General features: G+C 39.9%; 1 protein-coding gene across 5 annotated transcripts in view; it reads right to left on the reverse strand.

Moving 5' to 3' along the window:
• Positions 1-23,749, reverse strand: part of caap1 (caspase activity and apoptosis inhibitor 1) — a 44,360-nt gene that overhangs the window by 10,314 nt on the left and 10,297 nt on the right. The window contains exons 2-5 of one of the 5 annotated variants that reach the window (XM_085984135.1): positions 20,025-20,213; positions 19,215-19,299; positions 17,706-17,787; positions 4,144-4,290 (exon numbers count right to left, since the gene is read on the reverse strand). In XM_085984135.1, coding sequence (XP_085840261.1) covers positions 4,144-4,290; positions 17,706-17,787; positions 19,215-19,299; positions 20,025-20,213 — 503 coding nt within the window. Of the gene's footprint in view, positions 1-4,143; positions 4,291-17,705; positions 17,788-19,214; positions 19,303-20,024; positions 20,214-23,749 lie in introns of all 5 variants that reach the window. The other 4 variants (XM_085984131.1, XM_085984139.1, XM_085984145.1 and 1 more) reach the window with 4 other exon arrangements.

Here is a 23,749-nt window from a genome sequence, read left to right on the forward strand (position 1 = left end):
TTAAAATCATTGGCAAAAGATCTAGAGGGGAGATGAGAAGAAATGTTTTCACCCAGAGTTGTCAGGAGCTGGAACGCTCTACTGGAAAATGTGGTGGAAGCAGATTCCATAAATAATTTTAAAAGGGAGTTGGACGGGTACTTGAGGATGAGGAACTTACAGGGTTACAGACAAAAAGCAGGGATGTGGGACTATGCACAACTGCTCTTTCAAAGAGCTAGCACAGGCACAATGGGCCAAATGGCCTCCTTCTGTACTGTAAGTTTCTATGATTCTATTCAGACATGGAATTTTTTTTACATGCGGCTATTGTGATAAAGACTATAAATTTCACTTAAAATTAAACTGACTAGGTATTTCAAAAGAGCAAAAAATGAACTAGGGAAAAGGCAGTAAAATAGATAAATCCAGGTGGTACAGGCATAATCGATCAAATCCTTCTATGCTAAATTTCCTATGATTTTCAATGGTTTGGAAAACAATGCATTTTTGGTGAGAGCTTTATTTTTATGTTGATTTTTTGTTATGGTGTTAGCTAAGTTAGTAGCATTCTTGTCTCTAAGTTAGAAGGTTGTGGGTTCAAGCCTCATTCCAGCACCTCCATAATCTAGGTTGCCAGCATTACTGAGTGAGTGTTATAGATGAGATGTGAAACAGAGACCCCATCTATCTGGTCAGTTAGATATTTAAGATCCCATGGCACTTTCCAAAGAACAGCAGGGAGTTCTCTCACTGGCCTGCAAGGACAGTAAGAAATGAAAATGTGGAACAATGATCCATAATCTTCCCTCAACACTACCAAAAAGCAGATTGATCATTTATTTTATTAATATTTTCGGAATCTTGCTGCTGTATTTGCCTATATAAGTGACACATTCAAAAAGTAGTTTGTGAAGCAATTTTGATACATTTTCCTGAAATGTAAGATGCTAATAAATAGGATTACACTTAAAAAGCAATTCATTGGAGTGAAGAACTTTGGAATATCCAGAGGATGGGACAGGCACAGTATAAATGCAAGCTCTTCCTTTTTTTTCCATGCAGTAGAGTGTCTCTGCAGAGTGTTGACTGATATGCTCCCAAGCCTATGCTCCACCCTTCCCACAGTGATATCATTGAGACTGGGAATTCTGCAAGTTAATGGCTGCAAGTGTGATCCTATATTGCAGCACTTTGTGGAACCATGAACTGGTGCTCTTAACGTGTCATGCAACATTACTTTTAAAACTCCCTGCATCTTGAATTTGCCTTTTCCTCCCACAATCTTCTCACTTAATTCTTGTAGTTTCAATTGTTTCCATGTAATTAGTTTGCCTGTCTCTAAAGATTCAACCCCCATTTAGTACTGGTGTCAAATATCCACTAACTAGAATTTTTTAAAACTCAGTGCCCATAGTTCAAGCACAGCAAGAATCCACCCATCTACCTAAAATTACTAATTCTACAGGGGAGCCTTTGTACCAGTTTTAAAGTGCTAGGTTTTGTTTATGGGTCTGACACAATACATTTTGAAGTATTGATCATGACGATTATGTTTTTAACATGTTCCACCAGACTATAAACTTTATTTTTGATAATTCAGAGGTGCAATGAAACCAAATTTTTTCAGCATCAGCAATTTGTCATTTTCATTAGCCTAAAAAACACACGAGCAGCCTCTTTAAAAGGCTGACTTGCTAGTCCTTTAAAAATAGTTTAGGCGTGGTAGCCAACCAGCCATTTTAAGTGGATGTATAGTGCTGTTTTCAGTGGCAAAAATGTGCAAAAAAAACTCACCAGCTACACCACAATCTTTCCACTGGGTTTAGAAACAAATTGCATTTGTGGTTACCCACTGATTCATCAAATAGAAAGAAAGTAGACAGCAGGTTTAACAGGCAGGTTTGTTCCTGATGCAGTTAACAAATATTTTAACTCTCGACCTAGACAACCCTTCATCAAAAATAATTATACATGGGGAATCGTATAGGACAATGAATAAAATTATGACCACAACTTTTACAGTATTAATGGGTCCATTATTCTACAAGATCAAAATTAGATAATTTGAGAGGTATCCGACATGGTGCCCACAATGCAGTCAATCTGAATAAATACAACCAAATCTTACAAGGCAGAAATTAATGATAGAAAATGGTTTTATCTTTGATTCTAACCATGAAATGTGTGCTTTGTCAAAACCTACATTCAATAAAGGTTCATTCAAAAATAAAACCATTTTCTAACCATGAAATGGGTGCTTTGTCAAAACCTACATTCAATAAAGGTTCATTCAGCATACATAAACTGTTAGCAAACCTGCTGGGTCACTGTCCCTTTAGAAAACTTATTTAACAAACCACAATATTTCCTATTATACATGATTCTAATACAATGTTCAACAAGAATTTCTAAAATCCAATCTGTCCTCTTATACAAAAAGAGTTTCCAAATTACATACACAAAAAAATGTCTTTATTTTTCTAAGAAAATATGCAGAATAGTTCCACCAAGACAGAATGAATAGGGAGACAGGCTGAGAAATCAAGAACTGTCACTCATGCCCTCTCACAGACCAAGTTTCACAAACTCATATCCTTGCCATGTTTGTATCCACCCAACTTCAAGGTCCTCACCCTCATTTCCAAATTCCTCCAAGGCCTTGCTTCATTGCATCAGAAATCTCCTGTTATATCTTCTGGTCTGACATCTCAACTCCTCTCACACAACTCTTGGGCCACCCTCACATTCTAGTCAGTGTTTCCCAGTACCTTGTGGTTAGCTTGCTTTGTTTTTTCCTACTGTCAGTTTCTTCAAAACAGAAATGTGAGGATAGTATATATATTTTGGTTAATGCACCTTCCCTTTAACAGCTTACAAACTTCATGAATGGCTCCCAATCAAGGAAAATGCTAGTTTCCTGTGGACTTTTCCTAGAAGGCTAAGAGCACCAAAAGAGCTACAAAGTGCAAGTCCGAAGGTCCAATGATTTACTAAATGTTTGCATGTTATACCAGAAAGCTGCCAACAACCTGAGCACCTTCCCAGAACACAAGGGGCAGCAAAATAATTACTTGGGTTTTTGGAAAAAATCAGTGTAGATCTCATAAATGAACTCAAACTCACTCAGCTTATCCATATCTTTGATTGCCCCAGTAATTCAGCTCATCGCCTAGACTTTTTCCCTCATCTCCAAACCTAACTTTTACAATTTATCTGCATCCTCCTCACCCTGGGTTCTTTCCTATCACGGTCTCAGATATACCACTTGTAGAACACCCTGATACCCTGCAACAAATCAGTCCTTAAACCCGTCCCCTCTTGTTTTGTACAATAAATCAGACAAGCTTTAAAAATTATTTGCTGCTTTTCCCTGGTCCAGCTTCTGCTTTCACCCCTAGGATCTCAGGTGACAAGTGAATTTATGGCTAGTAATCATATACATTCTTGGTTATTAACTGATCAGGTGTTCAATTTTGTTAAATGGATGAAGCCTGGATTTACAAACTGGAGTACTTAGATTTAAGGGGTCCCCAAAGGAATCCCACAGGGATTCCCCAAATCATTAGATTTCTGTATTTTTTTGTATTTGTTGACTTGAGTACATAATTTTTGTAGAACAATAAAAAAAAATAATGTAATGATAGCGCTATTTATTTTGGGTAGTAGATTGTGTCTTTCAGAAGCTTGGTCAAAGAATCCCTGGATTGTATTAATATTTATGAGGGGGCTCAACACTGAAAAGAATGAAAACCACTGGTGTAAAGAGATTATAAGACAAAAACATCAAGGTAAGCTTGCCAGCTTTAGTATAATTTTGATGGGTTTTTTTTGGGGGGGGGGGGGGGGTTTGAAAGAGTAGTATCACTGCAGGAAGATCGCTTTTATTTAACTACATGAAAGCTATTTTTAAGCATTCTCATCAGATATCTTTAATTTTTACTGCATGTCCAGAGATGCAACATTTTGGGTAAGAAAATCAGCAATCAGTAAGAAACAGGAGGCACTGTAACAATCTTGCATAAATGCACAAAAAATCATCCAAAAGGATAACTTTATAAATGTTTGTAGGCAGTGACGATATTAAACAGTACTATATTGTAGCATAGGCTAATTCCAATGCAAATCTCATCCATTGCCACCACAATGCATTTAAACCAGTACCTCAAAAGAGGATCTTGTCTGCACCAACTTTCCTTCTTTACACCGTCATGTAGCCTGTTGGGGCGAGTCTGCAAAGTATTGCCAATTTTGAGGGAGTTTTGTACTGAGCACTTTTGTCCATCTCGATCTGTCAGTCTAGCAGTTATTCTTTAAAAACACAGCATAATTAAAATATAACTGCATTAAAGTGTATTTTGCAAAACAGATGAGAATTTGAAGTTAAAAAAAAGTAAATAATTACAACAGTGTGCTGGCACTCCCAACAGTGTGCCATGAAGTGAAACAATGCAGGTTTACATATGATTTCCTACACACCAAGTTTCTGATTTTGGCTGTGTAAAGCAATGTCTTTCTCCATAGCAAAAGCAGGAAAAGCTAACAGCTAAATCGCTTGAGTTACTGAAGTGCACTCCCTTGCTGCCACATTAAGAGCATCAGTGGCAAGAGCCTGCAGAAAGGCCACTTGCATACACCTCAAAAAAAGAATGATGCACGATAGCGGCAAGTCAAAAAAGCAACATCAATGTATGTGGAGGTAAAGAGAGTTGTTTTGTAATCTCATTATTTCCCATTATAAATGTGGACATAGGAATTTGTAATGGAAAAATATTTTTTTAAAACAGACTGTTGTGCAATGTTCCCTTTAATTTGTTTTGGGTGCGCGGCCCATTCAGATTACCGCGCATGCATGGATTTCCCCCCATTGTGAAGTCGGCAAGCAGCCTGTGTGGGACCTTCAGAGCACTGCACAGCTTAACAGGAACATTGCTGCTGTATGACTTTAAAAAATGGGAACCAAAATAAGTCTGAGCTCGGGTCCAATTATCCCCAGCCTGTAACCCCGCTTCACTTCAAAACTGCACTTGGTCTCGGCTCCCCATGTATAATGCCATGAGAGATCAACTTAATTTTATAATAGCCAAAACACATGGAAATAGCAACTATTAACTGAACCGGGTGAATTTTGTAGCTCTTCAGTCTGGTGCTGCTGGAAAACGTCATTTTTATATGGTAAACAGCTTTTAATGAACATTCCTATAACATGTTTTGCAATATCCCACCATTTTTTTTAAATGACAGATCACTTGTTTCAGCAGTTGCCCAAATTTAAATATTTTCTGCAGTGATTGACCCTTCAGTAACATTGGCTTGAAGTTTCATACCGAAATAATGCAAACTGTTTTATACATTTCCTTCTTGCTTTGAATAGCAAGGGAGAAAACTTGATTTGTTCTCCTTCCCACAGTAAAAGTTTTGTCCACCAGGTGCTGCTATTTACTAAAACATGCCTAAATATTACTGACAAGAATAAGCATGAATCTGCACACAGTTTACGGGCTATTTGACGTCCACTTGAATACATTCATGCCGTTTTGAAATTTAAAAAAAATTGACCAACCTGGTTACCACACATGTTCAATGCATAATTACAATATCATGACCTTCTGAATATTACTTTTCATTTGATCTAAAGATGTAAATTGCACATAAACGCTTTTACAAAATATAAATAGCACCTGACAATTGCAATTTGTCCAAGAGCATGAGTTAGAGAATGACTGCAAAATTTTGGACAAAAAAGTACATTATATTTAAAACAAACTTAAAATACTTGTGGCAACTACAGTATATTGCTTTGTTGTTATACCACATTAAATAATGAACTTTGAATCAGTTATTTTAGGCTGATATAATTGCTACAAAGTAATGTTTAATAATCTTTGAACATTGATATGTAATACTGTAAAATCGAGTGTTTAACCCCTCATTTTACGGTTACTGTTTTAGGAAACAGTTTGTATTTTCACCTTGCTTTAAGAGAACACTACATACATACATTTATTCTACATTTCTTTCCTAATGATGCTTCCTACTTTTATTTCACTATGCCCATGTAAAATATTCCTATTCTTTCAGCATTGGAAACCCATCTGCTGTTGTCATGTATTCTCTGATATCAATAGGTTCAGTGATAACAGAGGGGAACAAAATGGATTAGATTTCCATCTTCGATTTTCTGGGACAAATCGAGTAACAATGTTACGGGGAAAGATTTTGTTCCTTTTAACTTTTGATCCCGATGAACACAGCTAGCTAAAACATCTTTAAATTTATCGTTTCTCTTCTGGTTATAAGTCACTGATGTTATTATATGCCTGTTCAAAATACCATGTATTCTACATTGTGATTTGTAACCTGAAGAAATGCAATACTGCAAAAGTTTAAGATGTTACAATTGATTGCATTTACTGGTGCTATGCATTCAACATTGTACTTGCAAAAAACCTACAAACCTACAAAACCAGCTAAAATTCCAATTCCCATTGACTAAAATAACAAAAGTAAAGGCCAACAAAAGGCAATTTCACCTCATTAAAGCTCATTCCTCCAGCAACATCCTATTTCTCTCATTATAGCATCTAACTGGATTTTGAACATCATAAGCAGGTCTGGTCTCTGGCAGATTTTTGAAGTTGTGGTCAGTCATTCACTGCTCCGACACTGGTTACGCTGTGGCCCCACCCCCATAGCCTACAATCAGTGAAAAGGATGAAAATTTGGGCTTTGCTGCAGTAATAATCACTGTTAAATACCCCAGTAAAAGTTAGGCCTTGTTGGATTAGGTGTAACTGGGGTTTTAACAGTGTATTGGCCCAGAAATTCGGGTCTCCACGGGTGAGTACGCACGGGGTACTCACCCGTAGGCCCAACGGAAGTGCCGGTTTCGTGCATGCACTGCGCATACGCGGGAAACCGGAACTTCCGTTCCCTTAAAGGAAGGGGTTCAGAGGTCGAACGCGTACGCCGGAGAGGCAGCACGTGCACATCGAACTTACGTTTTTTTTTTGCAGGGTTCTCCGTGAGAGTAAGTCTCCAGCAGTTACACTTTTAAAAAGCAGGCGCAAGGCCTGCTTTTAACAAGGTAAGTGGTGAAGTAATTAAAATTAAAACATTTTTTCCACAGGTTTATTATTTTTAAATACTTTAAAAGAAAGGTAAGTTTATTTTTAGCCCCGTTAAAAATTAATTACATTTTCTTCAAAAATTTAAATTATTGTTTAAAATAGTTATTTCAAGTAATTTATAGTTATTTTAAAAATGTGATTTTTTTTTTTTTAATTTATTTGAAATTTTAGTGATGTTTTGGGGCTTATAGTATTTATGGGTTTGACAGCTCTTCCTGTCAAACTTATGAATGAAGCATTCCCTGCTACCATTGGCTCTCCATGGCCCACGTGATCCCAGGGGACGCATCGAACTAACTGCACCCCTGGGATACGCAAGCACTGCGCGCCGGCAGCTGGAGGAGGCCCAGGATCGGAATCCCACGCGGGCCCACAGCTCAACGGCCGGCACGCTAGGTAAGTACAGGTCGGAGGCTTGCACCCGCGGGAAGCCTCCGACCCGAATTTCTGGGCCATTGACTGCTAAACAAACCTTATGCCCTGAAAAACTAAATGTTAATTTTGTGGTTGCCACATTTCCCCATTATGATAAAAATTATAATTAAGAAACATTTAAAAATATATTTTTTAAACGTTTGTTCCTTTTTATTTCAAGTTTACCTTTTCTCCATGTGAGAACCCCAATCTTTGTTTTGATATAAAAAGTGGGGCTAAGAGCAGCTTTTCATTTCCTGTTTCCCCACCTGTGAGTTCCCCACCTGTGAGAATTCTGCATTGTGATTGGCTGCTTAGACGGCTTGTTGACATAACAGCAGATCGCTGTAGGAATTCACCATTACATTTCACTGAAATCACTTACATGCCGAAGTAGGCAAACTTCGCGCCACAGAAATCGCGAGTTCTTTGTGGGCAGCTTTCTTCAGGGCCAGCAGTGAACGGCTTTGCTTTGTCGCTAATCGTAAATTCCAGGCCAAGCCCTGGATTTGCGGTTGTAATGATGGCGAAACTGTCAGCGTTAGCCGTCATTACTCTGTAAAACTGACAGCAACTTCTGGCGTCCGTAGATGCGCAGTTAAACACAGAAATTCGGAAGTTGCTGACATTGATAGCCTGCTCCTCCACAGGGCGCACAGTTGCAGTCCTCACAGATAGAATCGGTTAGAAATCACTGATTTGACGTGAACTTCAACTGTTTATGTACAATTCCCGCTGTAAAAACCCTTGAAAATGTTAAGCCTTTTTGAATAAGGTGCAACTGAGTTTTTAATGGCGTACTAAGTCAATTACTGCTCAACAACCCCTCTGGCACTGAAAAACTAATTTTCTATTGTGGAGGGTCAAATCCCTCCATTCCATGATAAAAGTTCTGTAGATTTTTAAACTAAAAATACAAAATAAAAATTAATTTTTTATTAAAGCTTATGATGTTTCAGCTTCTACCTTAATCCCATGTGCATGCCCCAATCTTTATTTTGCTTTCTGTACAATTAATAAGTGAACAATAAAACCTGCTTTTTACTTCCTGGTTTGCTGTCTGAGAGAATTCTTCAATGTGATTGGCTGCTCAACCTGCTTGATGACATCACTGTTAGCTGTCACAGATGCCATATAGATGGCGCCAGATGGAAAGTCGTGTCGGAAAAGGGGAAATCAATGCCACACAGCCCGCTAACACTTTGTGGGCAACTTTTTTCAAAGTTAGCGGTGAGCGCCGACACTTTGCCACTGATCGCAAAATCCGGACCATTTAAATTTGTTGGTTTGCTCCATTGCAAATCCAATAAAAGTCCTAAAAAAACTTCAGCCAAATTCTCTTGACTCAGAGACAAGGGTCCTCAATTTAAATAAAGGAAACTACGATGGTCTGAGGAGCGAGTTGGGCAGGATTGAGTGGGGAATGGCGCTCAAAGGGCTGACGGTGGATAGGCAATGGCAAACATTCAAAGACCGAATGGATGAGCTACAGAATTTGTTCATCCCAGTTGGCGCAAAAATAAAACAAAAAAGGTGACTCAACCGTGGCTAACAAGGGAAATTAGGGATAGCATAAGATCCAAGGAGAGGGCATATAAATTGGCTAGAAAAAGCAATAATCCTGAGGATTGGGAGCAGTTTAGGAGTCAACAAAGGAGGACAAAGGGATTAAGAAAGGGAAAATAGAATATGAGAGTAAGCTAGCAGGGAACATAAAAACTGACTGTAAAAGCTTTTATAGATATGTGAAGAGAAAAAGATTAGTGAAGTCAAGCGTAGCTCCCTTGCAGTCAGAATCGGGGGAATTTATAATGGGAAACAAGGAAATGGCAGACCAACTAAATGCATACTTCGGTTCCGTCTTCACAAAGGAGGACACAAATAACCTCCCAGAGATGCCAGGGAACATAGGGTCTGATGAAAGCGAGGAACTGAAAGAAATCAGTATTTGTAGGAAAATGGTGTTAGGAAAGTTGATGGGACTGAAGGCCGATAAATCCCCAGGGCCTGACGGTCTACATCCCAGGGTACTTAAGGAAGTGGCCCTAGAGATAGTAGATGCACTACTGATCATCTTCCAGAACTCGATAGACTCTGGAACAGTACGCATGGATTGGAGGGTAGCTAATGTTACCCCACTATTCAAAAAAGGTGGTAGAGAAAAAGCGGGGAATTATAGACCGGTAAGCCTGACATCGGTAGTGGGGAAAATGCTAGAGTCTATTATAAAAGATGTAATAGCAGAGCACTTGGAAAACAGTGACAGGATCGGACAAAGTCAACATGGATTTACAAAAGGTAAATCATGCTTGACTAATCTACTGGAATTTTTTGAGGATGTAACTGGTAAAATAGATAAGGGAGAACCAGTGGATGTGGTGTATTTGGACTTTCAGAAGGCTTTCAATAAGGTCCCACACAAGAGATTAGCGTGCAAAATTAAGGCACATGGGATTGGGGGCAAGGTATTGACTTGGATAGAGAACTGGTTGGCGGACAGAAAGCAAAGAGTTGGAATAAACGGGTCGTTTTCCGAGTGGCAGGCAGTGACTAGTGGGGTACCGCAAGGATCGGTCCTAGGACCCCAGCTGTTCACAATATATTTTAATGATCTGGATGAGGGAATTGGATGTAATATCTCCAAATTTGCAGACGACACAAAGCTGGGCGGGAGGGTAAGCTGCGAGGAGGATGTCGGGAAAATTCAGTACGATTTGGACAGGTTGGGTGATTGGGCAGAAACATAGCAAATGCACTATAATGTGGATAAATGTGAGGTTATCCACTTTGGTGGCAAAAACAGGAAGGCAGATTATTATTTGAATGGCAATAGATTGGGAGAAGGGGAAGTGCAAAGAGACCTGGGTGTCCTTGTGCACCAGTCACTGAAGGTAAGCATGCAGGTGCAGCAGGCGGTTAAGAAGGCAAATGGTATGTTGGCCTTCGTAGCAAGAGGGTTCGAGTACAGGAACAAGGATGTCTTGCTACAGTTGTACAGGGCCTTGGTGAGACCGCACCTTGAGTATTGTGTGCAGTTTTGGTCACCATACCTGAGGAAGGACGTTCTTGCCATGGAGGGAGTGCAGTGAAGATTCACCAGGCTGATACCTGGGATGGCAGGAATGACGTATGAGGAGAGATTGTGTCGATTGGGCTTATACTCACTGGAGTTTAGAAGATTGAGAGGGGATCTCATCGAGACCTATAAAATTCTGTCAGGTCTGGACAGACTAGATGCAGGAAGGATGTTTCTGATGGCCGGGGAGTCCAGAACCAGGGGTCATAGTCTAAGGATAAGGGGAAAGCCATTTAGGACTGAAATGTGGAGGAATTTCTTCACCCAGAGAGTGGTGAACCTGTGGAATTCTCTGCCACAGAGGGCGGTGGAGGCCAGTTCATTAAATATATTCAAGAAAGAGTTGGATATGTTTCTTGAGGCTGAAGGGATCAAGGGATATGGGGAAAAGGCAGGGACAGGGTACTGAGTTTGGATGATCAGCCATGATCACATTGAATGGCGGAGCAGGCTCGAAGGGCCGAATGGCCTACTCCTGCTCCTATCTTCTATGTTTCTATTGCTCTTCCTGTTTTACTGCTGTCAACAAATGTGACAAAGTTGTATTAGTGTATCAATACCCAGATCACGAATTTAGATTAGAGCAGAGGTTACATCAATAACTCCGATGGGACCCCACTCAACACCAGCGCCCAATCTGTCTATATGCTTCATATAAATAATCTTCCTTTCCTAAAAAAAATTATCCATATTCTACTCTGGATTCTAATGGTTTTTAGTTTAATTAGAAGGCTTTCATATGGAACTGTGTCAAAAGCATTCTAAAAGTTCAAATAAGCTACGTCATTGGAAGTTCCACTATTTATTTTACATGAAATTTCTTAGGAAGAATCACACCTTCTAAACCAATGCTGGCGGACTCTTATTGTTATACCAATACTTCCTCAGCCTATCCCATACAATAGTACCTAATTAATGAGACTGTCATTGCTTGATTCTGTTTTAGAAATACAGGTACATTTGCTTGCTTTCAGTCATGGGAAACTGCAATTAGATCCAATGTTTCCTTTATAATTGACCAATTCCCTCCCAAGTCTCATTTAGAACCTTACTGTAGAATATGCGCCAACTTGGCCATGGGGATGTTTGTTTTAAATGCTTTTAACTTGTCAAGTCTTTCTGTCACACTGACTTCAAAACCATCTAGAAAATTGGATAGCAAATTATCTTCTGCTGAATACTTAAAAATTTAATTTACTATTTTATCTTCAGTTTATCTTTGAGAGTTCTAAGTACTTCTCTAACTGTTGTAATATTGTACCTGGTCTCCTCCTCTATACTCATCTCTTGGGTCTACTTTGCAACTCTAATCTCAATTGCAGCCTATTTCAATTACCTATTTTCTCAGGGTTCTCCACTTTTATTTCCTTTAAGTCTTCTGTTTCCTCCTAGTTTAATTGCCATACTCATACATTTTGTGGACTGTTTAATTTACATTATTTTTCTTGGGATATACAGTTATCTTGCATGTGCAACACTATAGTTTCAAATTATGTATCATCACGGATTGTAATGTGAATTCAAAGATACAGATGCACGCATACACACACTCGGAGGTGCAGAAACCATGCTTCTCTCAGTTGACTTAACAGCAATTTCAAGAGCACCCTTGTAAATAATTATTTTCAGTGAAGAGGTGTCATATCAAAATTAACAGTTTGCAGTAAATTGTGCCATTTTTTGAGAGAAAATGGCTTTGAACATTTATTTTAGTCCTTCTTTCGCATATTTTCTGGGAGTAGAACGCTCATGACAACACGACTACATGAACTGTCACCGGCATTTTATTTCACTAGCATGGGATATAATTATTTGCACTCAGCTAAATAATAAATGAAACAAAGGTGCACATCAGATGACTGACAAATGAGGTCACGTTCATTCACCACTAAACTGCAATTGTTAGTCATGTTTTGTTTATCGAAGCTGAACTTTGTAAACTGCTTCGTTTTAAAACAAAGTTTTATACACAATGACAGAGGAGATAAACTGCAACAAGAAAATGTAGTTTGAACATTTCCAGCAAGTTTCCCAGTACCACTAGGTCAAGGCATTTTCATACTTTTGCCAAACTTCTATATTGTGGGACCACAAAAAATGCTTTGGGGATCATTGAGCAAGAAGGCCAGGTTGCAATGCCTTGCAAGGAGTCTTATGGCCAAAATAAAAATAGCTTCTCCATCAGTTCCAATACCGACAAATAGTTTTCTGCTGGAATTCTTCTTCACATCGTCAGTTTCAGGATTTTTCGTTGAATGGTCCTGAAGCAATTTAATGGTAGAGAGCTATGCCCAATCACCAATAAAGAACAGACCCAGTGCAGGCTTTAACTGGGATTGGCTCAATTGATGAGAAAAGTACTCCTAAAATATCTATGACATGCCCAGATCAGCTTGTTGCTAAGTTCGGAGTGGAAGCTCAGTTATATACATAAATTCAAACCCAAAGGTGTTACAGTTAAAGGAATGCTGCCACTTCCTAATGAGCACTTTGTGAATAATAGGCAGCTGAAAAGTAGCACTCCCTTGATACTGATTCTCAAGCGAACGTACACAGCCCATCATTTGGTTGCAAAGATGTCTATGTTAACATCCAACCTTACTAGATAGGAGCAACATGTAATTTGTATTAGGGTTGGTTCAAGAGCTTGCGGTCCTAAAAGGATCAATGCGCTCAAAAGAAGAGGAAGTTATCAAAATATCAGAGGTAGAATTGTGTGTTTTTCTGGCTAAGTAAACCTTCCCTAAAGCTTTGCTGTGCAATACATTGGCTATTTCTGTAGCTAAGAGTACACTGAGAAGAAAGTTCTAATCTGAGAAATTAACTCCTTCAAACTGGGGAAGAATTTCCCTTGAAATGAAGGGCCTAACTTTCCACAACAGCATTCCCCACCCGTGAGTCTGACAGCATAGATACGAGACCTCATTCTAAGAGTTAGATTCTCTCTTCGCTGGTAGCCCAATCAGTGATGGGGTGGGTATTGGCCGATAGTTACTGTTGGATTATTGAAGCAAGAGCATTAACATGGTTAATATTTTCCCCATCATTTGGTTGCATCCAAGCACTAGTCAAAGCAATGAATGATCAAGGCCAAAGTTTGTACCCAAAGAGCCAACAAAGTAATTTTTAGTTGTCAAAAGAAATAATTTCTATAATCAAGGAATCAACTAGGGGACTATCCTTAACCAAGAATTTTGGCATCCTGTAGTAAACAAATCCGATCTGTCTTGGCTGCAGATTTGATCCCGAAGGCCCATTCCCAGTGTGTGGAAAAGATGAACAATTTCATTCCGTCAGTGGTGTGGCCTTTTCTTACCATGCTCTCCTTAACAAATAGAGGCAAGCATTGCACCCTTCAAAATGGTTTCTCCATCACTTCCATCATAAAAGAACATTCTATAAAATTACCGATTATAGAAGATAGGAGCAGGAGTAGGCCATTCGGCCCTTCGAGCCTGCTCCGCCATTCAATGAGATCATGACTGATCATCCAAATTCAGTACCCTGTCCCTGCCTTCTCCCCCTATCCCTTGATCCCTTTAGCCTTAAGAAATATATCCAACTCTTTCTTGAATATATTTAATGACCTGGCCTCCACCGCCCTCTGTGGCAGAGGATACCACAGGTTCACCACTCTCTGGGTGAAGAAATTCCTCCTCATTTTAGTCCTAAATGGCTCACCCCTTATCCTTAGACTATGACCCCTGGTTCTGGACTCCCCGGCCATCAGAAACATCCTTCCTGCATCTAGTCTGTCCAGGCCTGACAGAATTTTATAGGTTTCGATGAGATCCCCTCTCAATCTTCTAAACTCGTGAGTACAAGCCTAATCGACACAATCTCTCCTCATACGTCATTCTTGCCATCCCAGGTATCAGCCTGGTGAATCTTCGCTGCACTCCTTCCATGGCAAGAACGTCCTTCCTCAGGTAAGGCGACCAAAACTGCACACAATACTCAAGGTGCGGTCTCACCAAGGCCCTGTACAACTGTAGCAAGACATCCTCGTTCCTGTACTCGAACCCTCTTGCTACGAAGGCCAACATACCATTTGCCTTCTTAACCGCCTGCTGCACCTGCATGCTTACCTTCAGCGACTGGTGCACAAGAAAACCCAGGTCTCTTTGCACTTCCCCTTCTCCCAATCTATTGCCATTCAAATAATAATCTGCCTTCCTGTTTTTGCCACCAAAGTGGATAACCTCACATTTATCTACATTATAGTGCATTTGCCATGTTTCTGCCCAATCACCCAACCTGTCCAAATCGTACTGGAGTTTCACGGCATCCTCCTCACAGCATACCCTCCCACCCAGCTTTGTGTCGTCTGCAAATTTGGAGATATTACATCCAATTCCCTCGTCCAGATCATTAATATATATTGTGACCAGCTGGGGTCCTAGGACTGATCCTTGCGGTACCCCACGAGTCACTGCCTGCCACTCGGAAAACGACCCGTTTATTCGAACTCTTTGCTTTCTGTCCGCCAACCAGTTCTCTATCCAAGTCAATACCTTGCCCCCAATCCCATGTGCCTTAATTTTGCACGCTAATCTCTTATGCGGGACCTTATCGAAAGTCTTCTGAAAGTCCAAATACACCACATCCACTGGTTCTCCCTTACCTATTTTACCAGTTACATCCTCAAAAAATTCCAGTAGATTAGTCAAGCATGATTTACCTTTTGTAAATCCATGTTGACTTTGTCCGATCCAGTCACTGCTTTCCAAGTGCTCTGCTATTACATCTTTTATAATGGACTCTAGCATTTTCCTGACTACCGATGTCAAGCTTACCGGTCTATAATTCCCTGCCTTTTCTCTACCACCTTTTTTGAATAGTGGGGTAACATTAGCTACCCGCCAATCCATGGGTACTGTTCCAGAGTCTATCGAGTTCTGGAAGATGACCAGCAATGCATCTACTACTTCTAGGGCCACTTCCTTAAGTACCCTGGGATGTAGATTATCAGGCCCTGGTGATTTATCGGCCTTCAGTCCCATCAATTTTCCTAACACCATTTCCCTACAAATACTGATTTCTTTCAGTTCCACCCTTTCATCAGACCCTATGCTCCCCGGCATCTCTGGGAGGTTATTTGTGTCCTCCTTTGTGAAGACAGAACCAAAATATGTATTTAGTTGGTCTGCCATTTCTTTGTTCCCCATTATAAATTCCCCTGATTCTGACTGCAAGGGACCTACGCTTGACTTCACCAATCTTTTTCTCTTCACATATCTATAAAAGCTTTTACAGTCAGTTTTTATGTTCCCTGCAAGCTTACTCTCCTATTCTATTTTCCCTTTCTTAATTAATCCCTTTGTCCTCCTTTGTTGAATCCTAAACTGCTCCCAGTCCTCAGGATTATTGCTTTTTCTGGCCAATTTATATGCCCTCTCCTTGGACCTTATGCTATCCCTAATTTCCCTTGTTAGCCACGGTTGGGTCACCTTTTTTGTTTTATTTTTATGCCAAACTGGGATGAACAAATTCTGTAGTTCATCCATTCGGTCTTTGAATGTTTGCCATTGCCTATCCACCGTCAACCCTTTGAGTGCCATTCCCCAATCAATCCTACCCAACTCGCTCCTCAGTTTCCTTTATTTAAATTGAGGACCCTAGTCTCTGAGTCAACTACTTCATTCTCCATCTTAATGAAGAATTCGATCATATTATGATCGCTCCGACCCAAGGGGCCTCGTACAACAAGATTGCTAATTAATCCTTTCTCGTTACATAATACCCAGTCTAAGATGGCCTGATCTCTGGTTGGTTCCTCGACATATTGGTCCAGGAAACCATCCCGTAAACACTCCAGGAATTCCTCCTCCACAGTATTGTTACTAATTTGGTTGGCCCAATCTATATCACAGAATCACAGAAACCCCACAGTGCAGATAGAGGCCATTTCGGCCCATCGAGCCTGCACCGACACATATCCCACCCGATCCCCGTAACCCCTATACCAACACATATCCCACCCTATCCCCGTAACCCCACGTATTTAATCCCCCTAACACTAAGGGTCAATTTATCATAGCCAATCAACCTAACTCGCACATCTTTGGACTGTGGGAGGAAACCGGAGCACCCGGAGGAAACCCACGCAAACACGGGGAGAATGTGCAAGCTCCACACAGACAGTCGCCCGAGGCCGGATTCGAACCCGGGTCCCTGGCGCTGTGAGGCAACAGTGCTAACCACTATGCCACCAATGTAGATTAAAGTCACCCATGATGACTGCTGTGCCCTTATTGCACGCTTCTTTAATTTCCCTTTTAATGCCATCCCCAACCTCCGCCTTACTGTTTGGAGGTCTATAAACCACTCCAACGTTTTTTTCCCCTTAGTGTTTCTCAATTCTACCCATACAGATTCCACCTCATCAGAGCTAATATCCTTCATTACAATTGTGTTAATCCCTTCTTTAACCAGTAATGCTACCCCACCTCCCTTTCCTTTTTGCCTATCTTTCCTGAATATCGAATACCCCTGGATGTTGAGTTCCCAGTCCTGGCCTTCCTTGAGCCACGTTTCCGTAATCCCAACCAAATCGTTATTTGTTTACTTCTATTTGCGCAGCCAATTCATCCACCTTATTACAAATGCTCCTCGCATTAAGACACAAAGCCGTCAGGCTTGTTTTTTTTAACGCTCTTAGACCTATTAGAATTATTATTTACTGTGGCCATGTTTGATTTAAACCGTTGATTTCTCTGACTTATTCATGAGACAGTTGTATCAAATTCTTCATTCAATGATCTCATGGCTCCAACATTATAAAAAGATAGAATATAGGTTAAGAGGCGCACTGCAGTAAGTCACGGACCTCTGCTGCTCCCACTAAACCAGCTTGCAACATACAAAATGAGGATAATAGGCAAGACTAACAATAAAACCCTTCTGAGACACTGTTCAAAAGGACAAGAAATACTTTTGATCATAATTTGATTAAAATAAATTTTTATGAATTAATTTGTTGAATATATAGGCATGATGACATTAACCGTGCTTCACAGAAAACAGTCGAGATAGCGTTTTCATAAGCTGCAAGCACTTTCAGGCGCCCAACCTACTTTTAATGAAAAATTAAAAACTGTACTTACTGACTTTCTGTTTCCAGTTTCTTCTTGTACCCATCATTCTCTCCTACCTCTTCTTCAGTATCAGATGAACCAAGGTCATCACCTAGAATAAAAAGATTGTTTGAAACATTGCAATACAATTTGAGATCTAGAGTTGTGTTGGAATATTTAAAACTTGTATTTGCAAATACAGAATTTATCTGCTGTCAGATTTAATAATCCTTGTCCAAAATCAGAGCATACAACAGATCACAGAATTAATATCAGTTTGACTCAATTACATATTATTTCTTTTAATGTTTGGATCAAGTATTACATTTTTGTCATGACCACAGCTGCCACTGCATTGGCAAGTAGTTTTGATCGTCATGATGGTTCCCTCAAATGCTTGATTAACATCAAAAAATCAATAAAATACATGAAGATTTCATACATTCAGCAGAAATAGTCCCAGAATCTCAAGTCTTTCCTCAAAATAGTTTCACATCCCTGGTGAATCGACACTGTATACTCCCTATGGCTTTCATGTTCTCTCTGTACTGGAGGGGTGGTGGGAAATTGCATACCATATTGTCGTTTTAAAGGAAAAAAAATTACATACAGGGTATCAAGTGCTGCATTTACCAGTTAAAATGTAACAAGTAAAATCAATGTTACAATGCAACAGCTTCCTTTACAGCAGAAAAGTGTGAACAAAATAGAAACAGTAGATCTTATGCAGAAGCGGTTGGTACAGTCTGTTCTGACTCAATTTATTCCCATATCACGTGGTGTTTCCCGGACTTATAAATTGCCAGAGCAGACACAGCACGCTGACTGCTTCTTAACCCAAGCTCACCTAGAAAACTGGGCACATAATCTTATGTATTTATTCAATCTCAGGAAATACATCTCTCTCCCACTCCTTTGCATCACTTAGTTTTCTTTCTTCCTTTCACCATGCCTTTCCTGTATGTCATCCCTTCTCATTTTGTTTCATCTCGTACAGCCGACTACATTAAAGGCTACTCAAGTTATTAATTATACTCCTTGACACAGGTAAAAGTATCTATTGCATATTCAGTAGTTACAGCTGCAATGCTAGGATCTATATTTAAGCCACATCATATTAAGCCTGGAAATTACATGGGGTGATGTTATCACACAAATACGTAACAAGCTCAGATCCAAGTTCCTTTCTCCACTAATTTAATGGAGGTAATAACCAATTTATTTTAAGTATTTATATGATAACATGACTGTTATTTCCAGGCTGTACACAAAATAAACTAATATACACACTTCACATATGGTCAACATTTTAGTTCTCCATCTACTGAACTCAACTTTTTATATGTACAGTTATTAATAGTTGTGAAAGGAAAAGGAGGAGGAAAAATACTTTGAACAATGTTCAGACTTCCCTCAAAGATTTACATAAATTGTACATATACAAATTATTTTATCCTTACTGGAAATTATTTTCTGCCAAATGGCTGTTTCCTTTTCCAGTGGTATAAATAGAAAGGTTACCAACTACTTCTTTCTTACCTTCAATAATTTGGAGAAGTTTCTTATCAGATAAAAGTGTCAGTTGCTCCAGACATAGTACCTTAATTTCTTCTACTGAGCAGTTCTGCTGGAGACAAAATACAATTATTGGATTGCGAGAAATAATCCCACTGCATTACCTTGGCAAATGTTAATACAACTGAAGTTATTAATAAAATTTGATTTGGATTATAACCTGTGCAAATAAGCTGCTGTTTTAATAATTTGGGTATTCCCAGAGAGAAAACACTGATGTGTAACAGAATACATTTAACGTGAAAGGAAAGTTTTAACCAATTCGAAGAAGTTGGCCACTGGACAAGCCTCAAGCTTACTTTATGAGCAAGCCCAGTCAGAGGTATTAGCTCAAGACCTCCTCAATTGCAATTCTTGCCAAATTTTGACCAACTCCATATGAAATCAACTACCATTACAGAAAATTGATTCTGGATTAGTTTAGTGCCTTAATTGCCTATCTTCTCTTAATCCACTTCCATTCAATCTCTACCAGATCCCTCTGAACATAAATAATTAGTTGAGCTGGATTATCTGTGGTCATATTGCAAAGATTAAGCTTCATTAAAAGTTTATTTTTGAATTGAGGGTTAGGAATTAAAATGAGTCAAAAAGGATAACGATACGTGTCAATTAAAATAAATAATAAACAGGCGCTTGGACATGAAAGCCCAGTCCCCATTTATATCCCTGGGGCATAGTGAGTTTTATTTAACCAGAATACAAAAAATTGAATATCCAGGTTACATGCAGTGCACTGGCATATTTTCTCAGATGATTTTGTTGCTACAGTACCTTTAAAATATCTGGGAGCATTTTCTGGAGCTTTCTCTCCCCTATGACTCTGAAGCACTGTTCTAACATTTCTTTTCTGTCAGAGATATACAAACTGATTGGCTTCAAGGCAATACTGAGGTCAAGGCCCCCTTCTTCCAAGTCACTGGGCTCATTGGTTGGCTCTTTTTCTGAAGCTTTTCTTCCTGCCTTCAAGGACATAAAAGAGTTACAGAACTGCAAATGCAAAACATAATGCACACAAACAAAATTACAAGTTTAGAAGAATCCAAATGCTACATGTATGAAAATGTGAATAGGAAGATGGTGCATAGTCTTGAAAGATAAATGTCAAATCATTTTAATTTACTCATTCTTCAAATGCAATTTAACCTCCACAAATCATATAGCTTTCTGAACTGTAAGGCAGAATACCAAAACATCTGAACTAGCTGTAACTCCTGATGCTGTAGGGATTCCTCCCAATTGCACTGCCCTGTCTGGAACACAGCAGTAAGGCGGCTTGCATGCAACCCTGGGAGCCAGCACTGGTAATGGTCATTCCCAATTCCTTGTTTTCAATTCTTAACTGGGAAACATACTGAACCAGATTTGAACAAACTTAAAATAAGGAAAAGCTCCAAGGTGCATCTGGTTAGAACAAGAACCAAGGGAACAAAAGGCAAGGAACTGTATTTATAAAAGTTACATAAAACAGTTTTGGTCGCCTTACCTGAGGAAGGACATTCTTGCCATGGAAGGAGTGCAGCGAAGATTCACCAGGCTGATACCTGGGATGGCAGGAATGGCGTATGAGGAGAGATTGTGTCGATTGGGCTTATACTCACTGGAGTTTAGAAGATTGAGAGGGGATCTCATCGAAACCTATAAAATTCTGTCAGGCCTGGACAGGCTAGATGCAGGAAGGATGTTTATGATGGCCGGGGAGTCCAGAACCAGGGGTCATAGTCTAAAGATGAGGGGTAAGCCATTTAGGACTGAAGTGAGGAGGAATTTCTTCACCCAGAGAATGGTGAACCTGTGGAATTCTCTGCCACAGAGGGCGGTGGAGGCCAGTTCATTAAATATATTCAAAAAAGAGTTGGATATATTTTTTTAAGGCTAAAGGAATCAAGGGATATGGGGAGAAGGCAGGGACAGGGTACTGAATTTGGATGATCAGCCATGATCTCATTGAATGGCAGAGCAGGCTCGAAGGGCCTACTCCTGCTCCTATCTTCTGTGTTTCTATGTTACATTCATTGAACAAGGAGGACATACCCAATGAGTAAAAATGATATATTAAAACAATAATACCCAGGTAGTACAGAAAAATCAGAGAGACTGTGGCCGTAGAGAGAACAGTTTGACAGACAGCTGCATCAATGCGCTCGTCAACTTGAACTACCAAAGCACGATAATGATTGGTAAAAGTATGTAAAATATTCCATTTATTTGGATGGAAATAGTGTTGATGTAAACATTAGTCAAATGAGGTCTAAAGTTCACTGACTAGCAGGGTAACATCATAGAGATCCAGCCCTACTTATCCGCTTAGTTAACTTTTTGGTTCAGTGATGGATGGGTCTACCGAAGGTTTTGATACTCAAAAGAACCCCTGACGTTTACTTTTTCAGATCCTAAAACCAACAGTTGGTATGGACTAAAACAGAGGATTAACAGACTAACAGGTTGGCCTGAGATAGCTGACCACAACTGTAAATAAAACTAAGAAACCATGCTCTGATCAGATCTAAAAATTAAAATTCGGCAAGAAAAAAAAAATCTAAATATTAATCAAGTATTTTTTCCTTGCGTGCGATAATGAAAATTTTGTTGACTATGGGAGAAAGGGTAAAACTGAATCCACAACAAGACTTTTCTGCACAACGTGGTAGAGAAACTAACTGGATAAGAGGACTACTATAAGGCACCAAGCTTTTAAAAGATTGTTCCTATTGCTTCCCTATAAAAAACTTGCATTTATATAGCACCTTTCATGACCACTGGAAGTCCCAAAGCACTCTGCATCCAATGAAGTACTTTTTGAAGTGTAGTCACTGTTGCAATGTAGAATGGATGATGGCAGAGCATTAACAACCTATTTCTCATCCATGGTGCTCATTGCTGTAAATGCCTCATCTAGCTCAAGATGCCATTGTCTGGATAAGGAGTTTGAGTTTTCTGCCTTTGTTGGGTACATACCATGAAGTTTTAAGGCCACTGAAATTGAAATCCAAGCTCCCACCTCCATATGTTTCAAGTTGCTAATACTCTCAGACCTTGGTGCTTTCAGTAAGGATTTATTCCTCAATGACACAACACCATTAAAAACAATCCTTTCCATAGTTCTAGGTCCATAAAACTTTTCAAACAAACAAGATGGGAATGGGACAGACTTCCCAGTCTACGGGGGCTGCATTGCCAAAGATGGGGACAACTATAGTGTCTTTGGGCTATAATTTGGACATTCTTGGTCTGGACAATAGATTAGATGTCAAGAAGCAAATTGGTATACATGGCACAGGATGTGAAGCATCCCCCCTATTTTGTATGGAGTGTGTAGTAAATGTTTGCAACTATGTGATCTTTAAAATAAATGTGAATTCAGATAATATAAAACAATTCCTATAAATATTAAGGTATGCAGCAAAACTGCATTAAATACATTTTACCACAGCAGCTTGTTTAACAATACACAACTCATTGACCCGTAATTTGCAGTCAGTGGCGATGCAACGGTGATTGCTGCTGACCTAGAAGAAAGTTGCCAACAGCGCTCTCACGATCTTGGTGGCAAGAACTTCAGCTTCCTCGAAATGTAATTGATTGTAGTGCTGTCATGAGGGGATTCCTCGCGTACTGCAGCAGTGATGTCATCAAGCTGTCTAAGCAGCCAATCACATTGAAGAATTCTCAGACAGCAAACCAGGAAATAGAAACACAGAAGATAGGAGCAGGAGTAAGCCATTCGACCCCTCGAGCCTGCTCCGCCATTCAATGAGATCATGGCTGATCATCCAAATTCAGTACCCTGTCCCTGCCTTCTCCCCATATCCCTTGATCCCTTTAGCCTTAAGAAATATATCTAACTCCTTCTTGAATATATTTAATGAATTGGCCTCAACTGCCTTCTGTGGTAGAGAATTCCACAGGTTCACCACGCTCTGGGTGAAGAAATTCCTCCTCACCGCTGTCCTAAATGGCTTACCCCTTATCCTTACCGTGACCCCTTGTTCTGGACTCCCCAGCCATCGGGAACATCCTTCCTGCATCTAGTCTGTCTAGTCCCGTTAGAATTTTATAAGTTTCAATGAGATCCCCTCTCATTCTTCTAAACTCCAGCAAGTATAAGCCCAATCGACCCAATCTCTCCTCATACATCATTCCTGCCATCCCAGGTATCATTCTGGTGAATCTTCGTTGCACTCCCTCCATGGCAAGAACATCCTTCCTCAGATAAGGCGGCCAAAACTGCACACAATACTCAAGATGTGGTCTCACCAAGGCCCTGTACAACTGCAGCAAGACATCCTTGATCCTGTACTCAAACCCTCTTGCTACGAAGGCCAACATACCATTTGCCTTCTTAACCACCTGCTGCACCTGCATGCTTACCTTCAGCGACTGGTGCACAAGGACACCCAGGTCTCGTTGCACTTCCCCTTCTCCCAATCTATTGCCGTTCAGATAATAATCTGCCTTCCTGTTTTTGCCACCAAAGTGGATAACCTCGCATCTATCCA

The sequence above is a fragment of the Somniosus microcephalus genome, chromosome 1 (genome assembly GCF_052327205.1).
Source record: "Somniosus microcephalus isolate GS21.2 chromosome 1, FLI_Smic_1.0, whole genome shotgun sequence".
In the NCBI taxonomy this organism is placed as follows: Eukaryota; Metazoa; Chordata; class Chondrichthyes; order Squaliformes; family Somniosidae; genus Somniosus; species Somniosus microcephalus.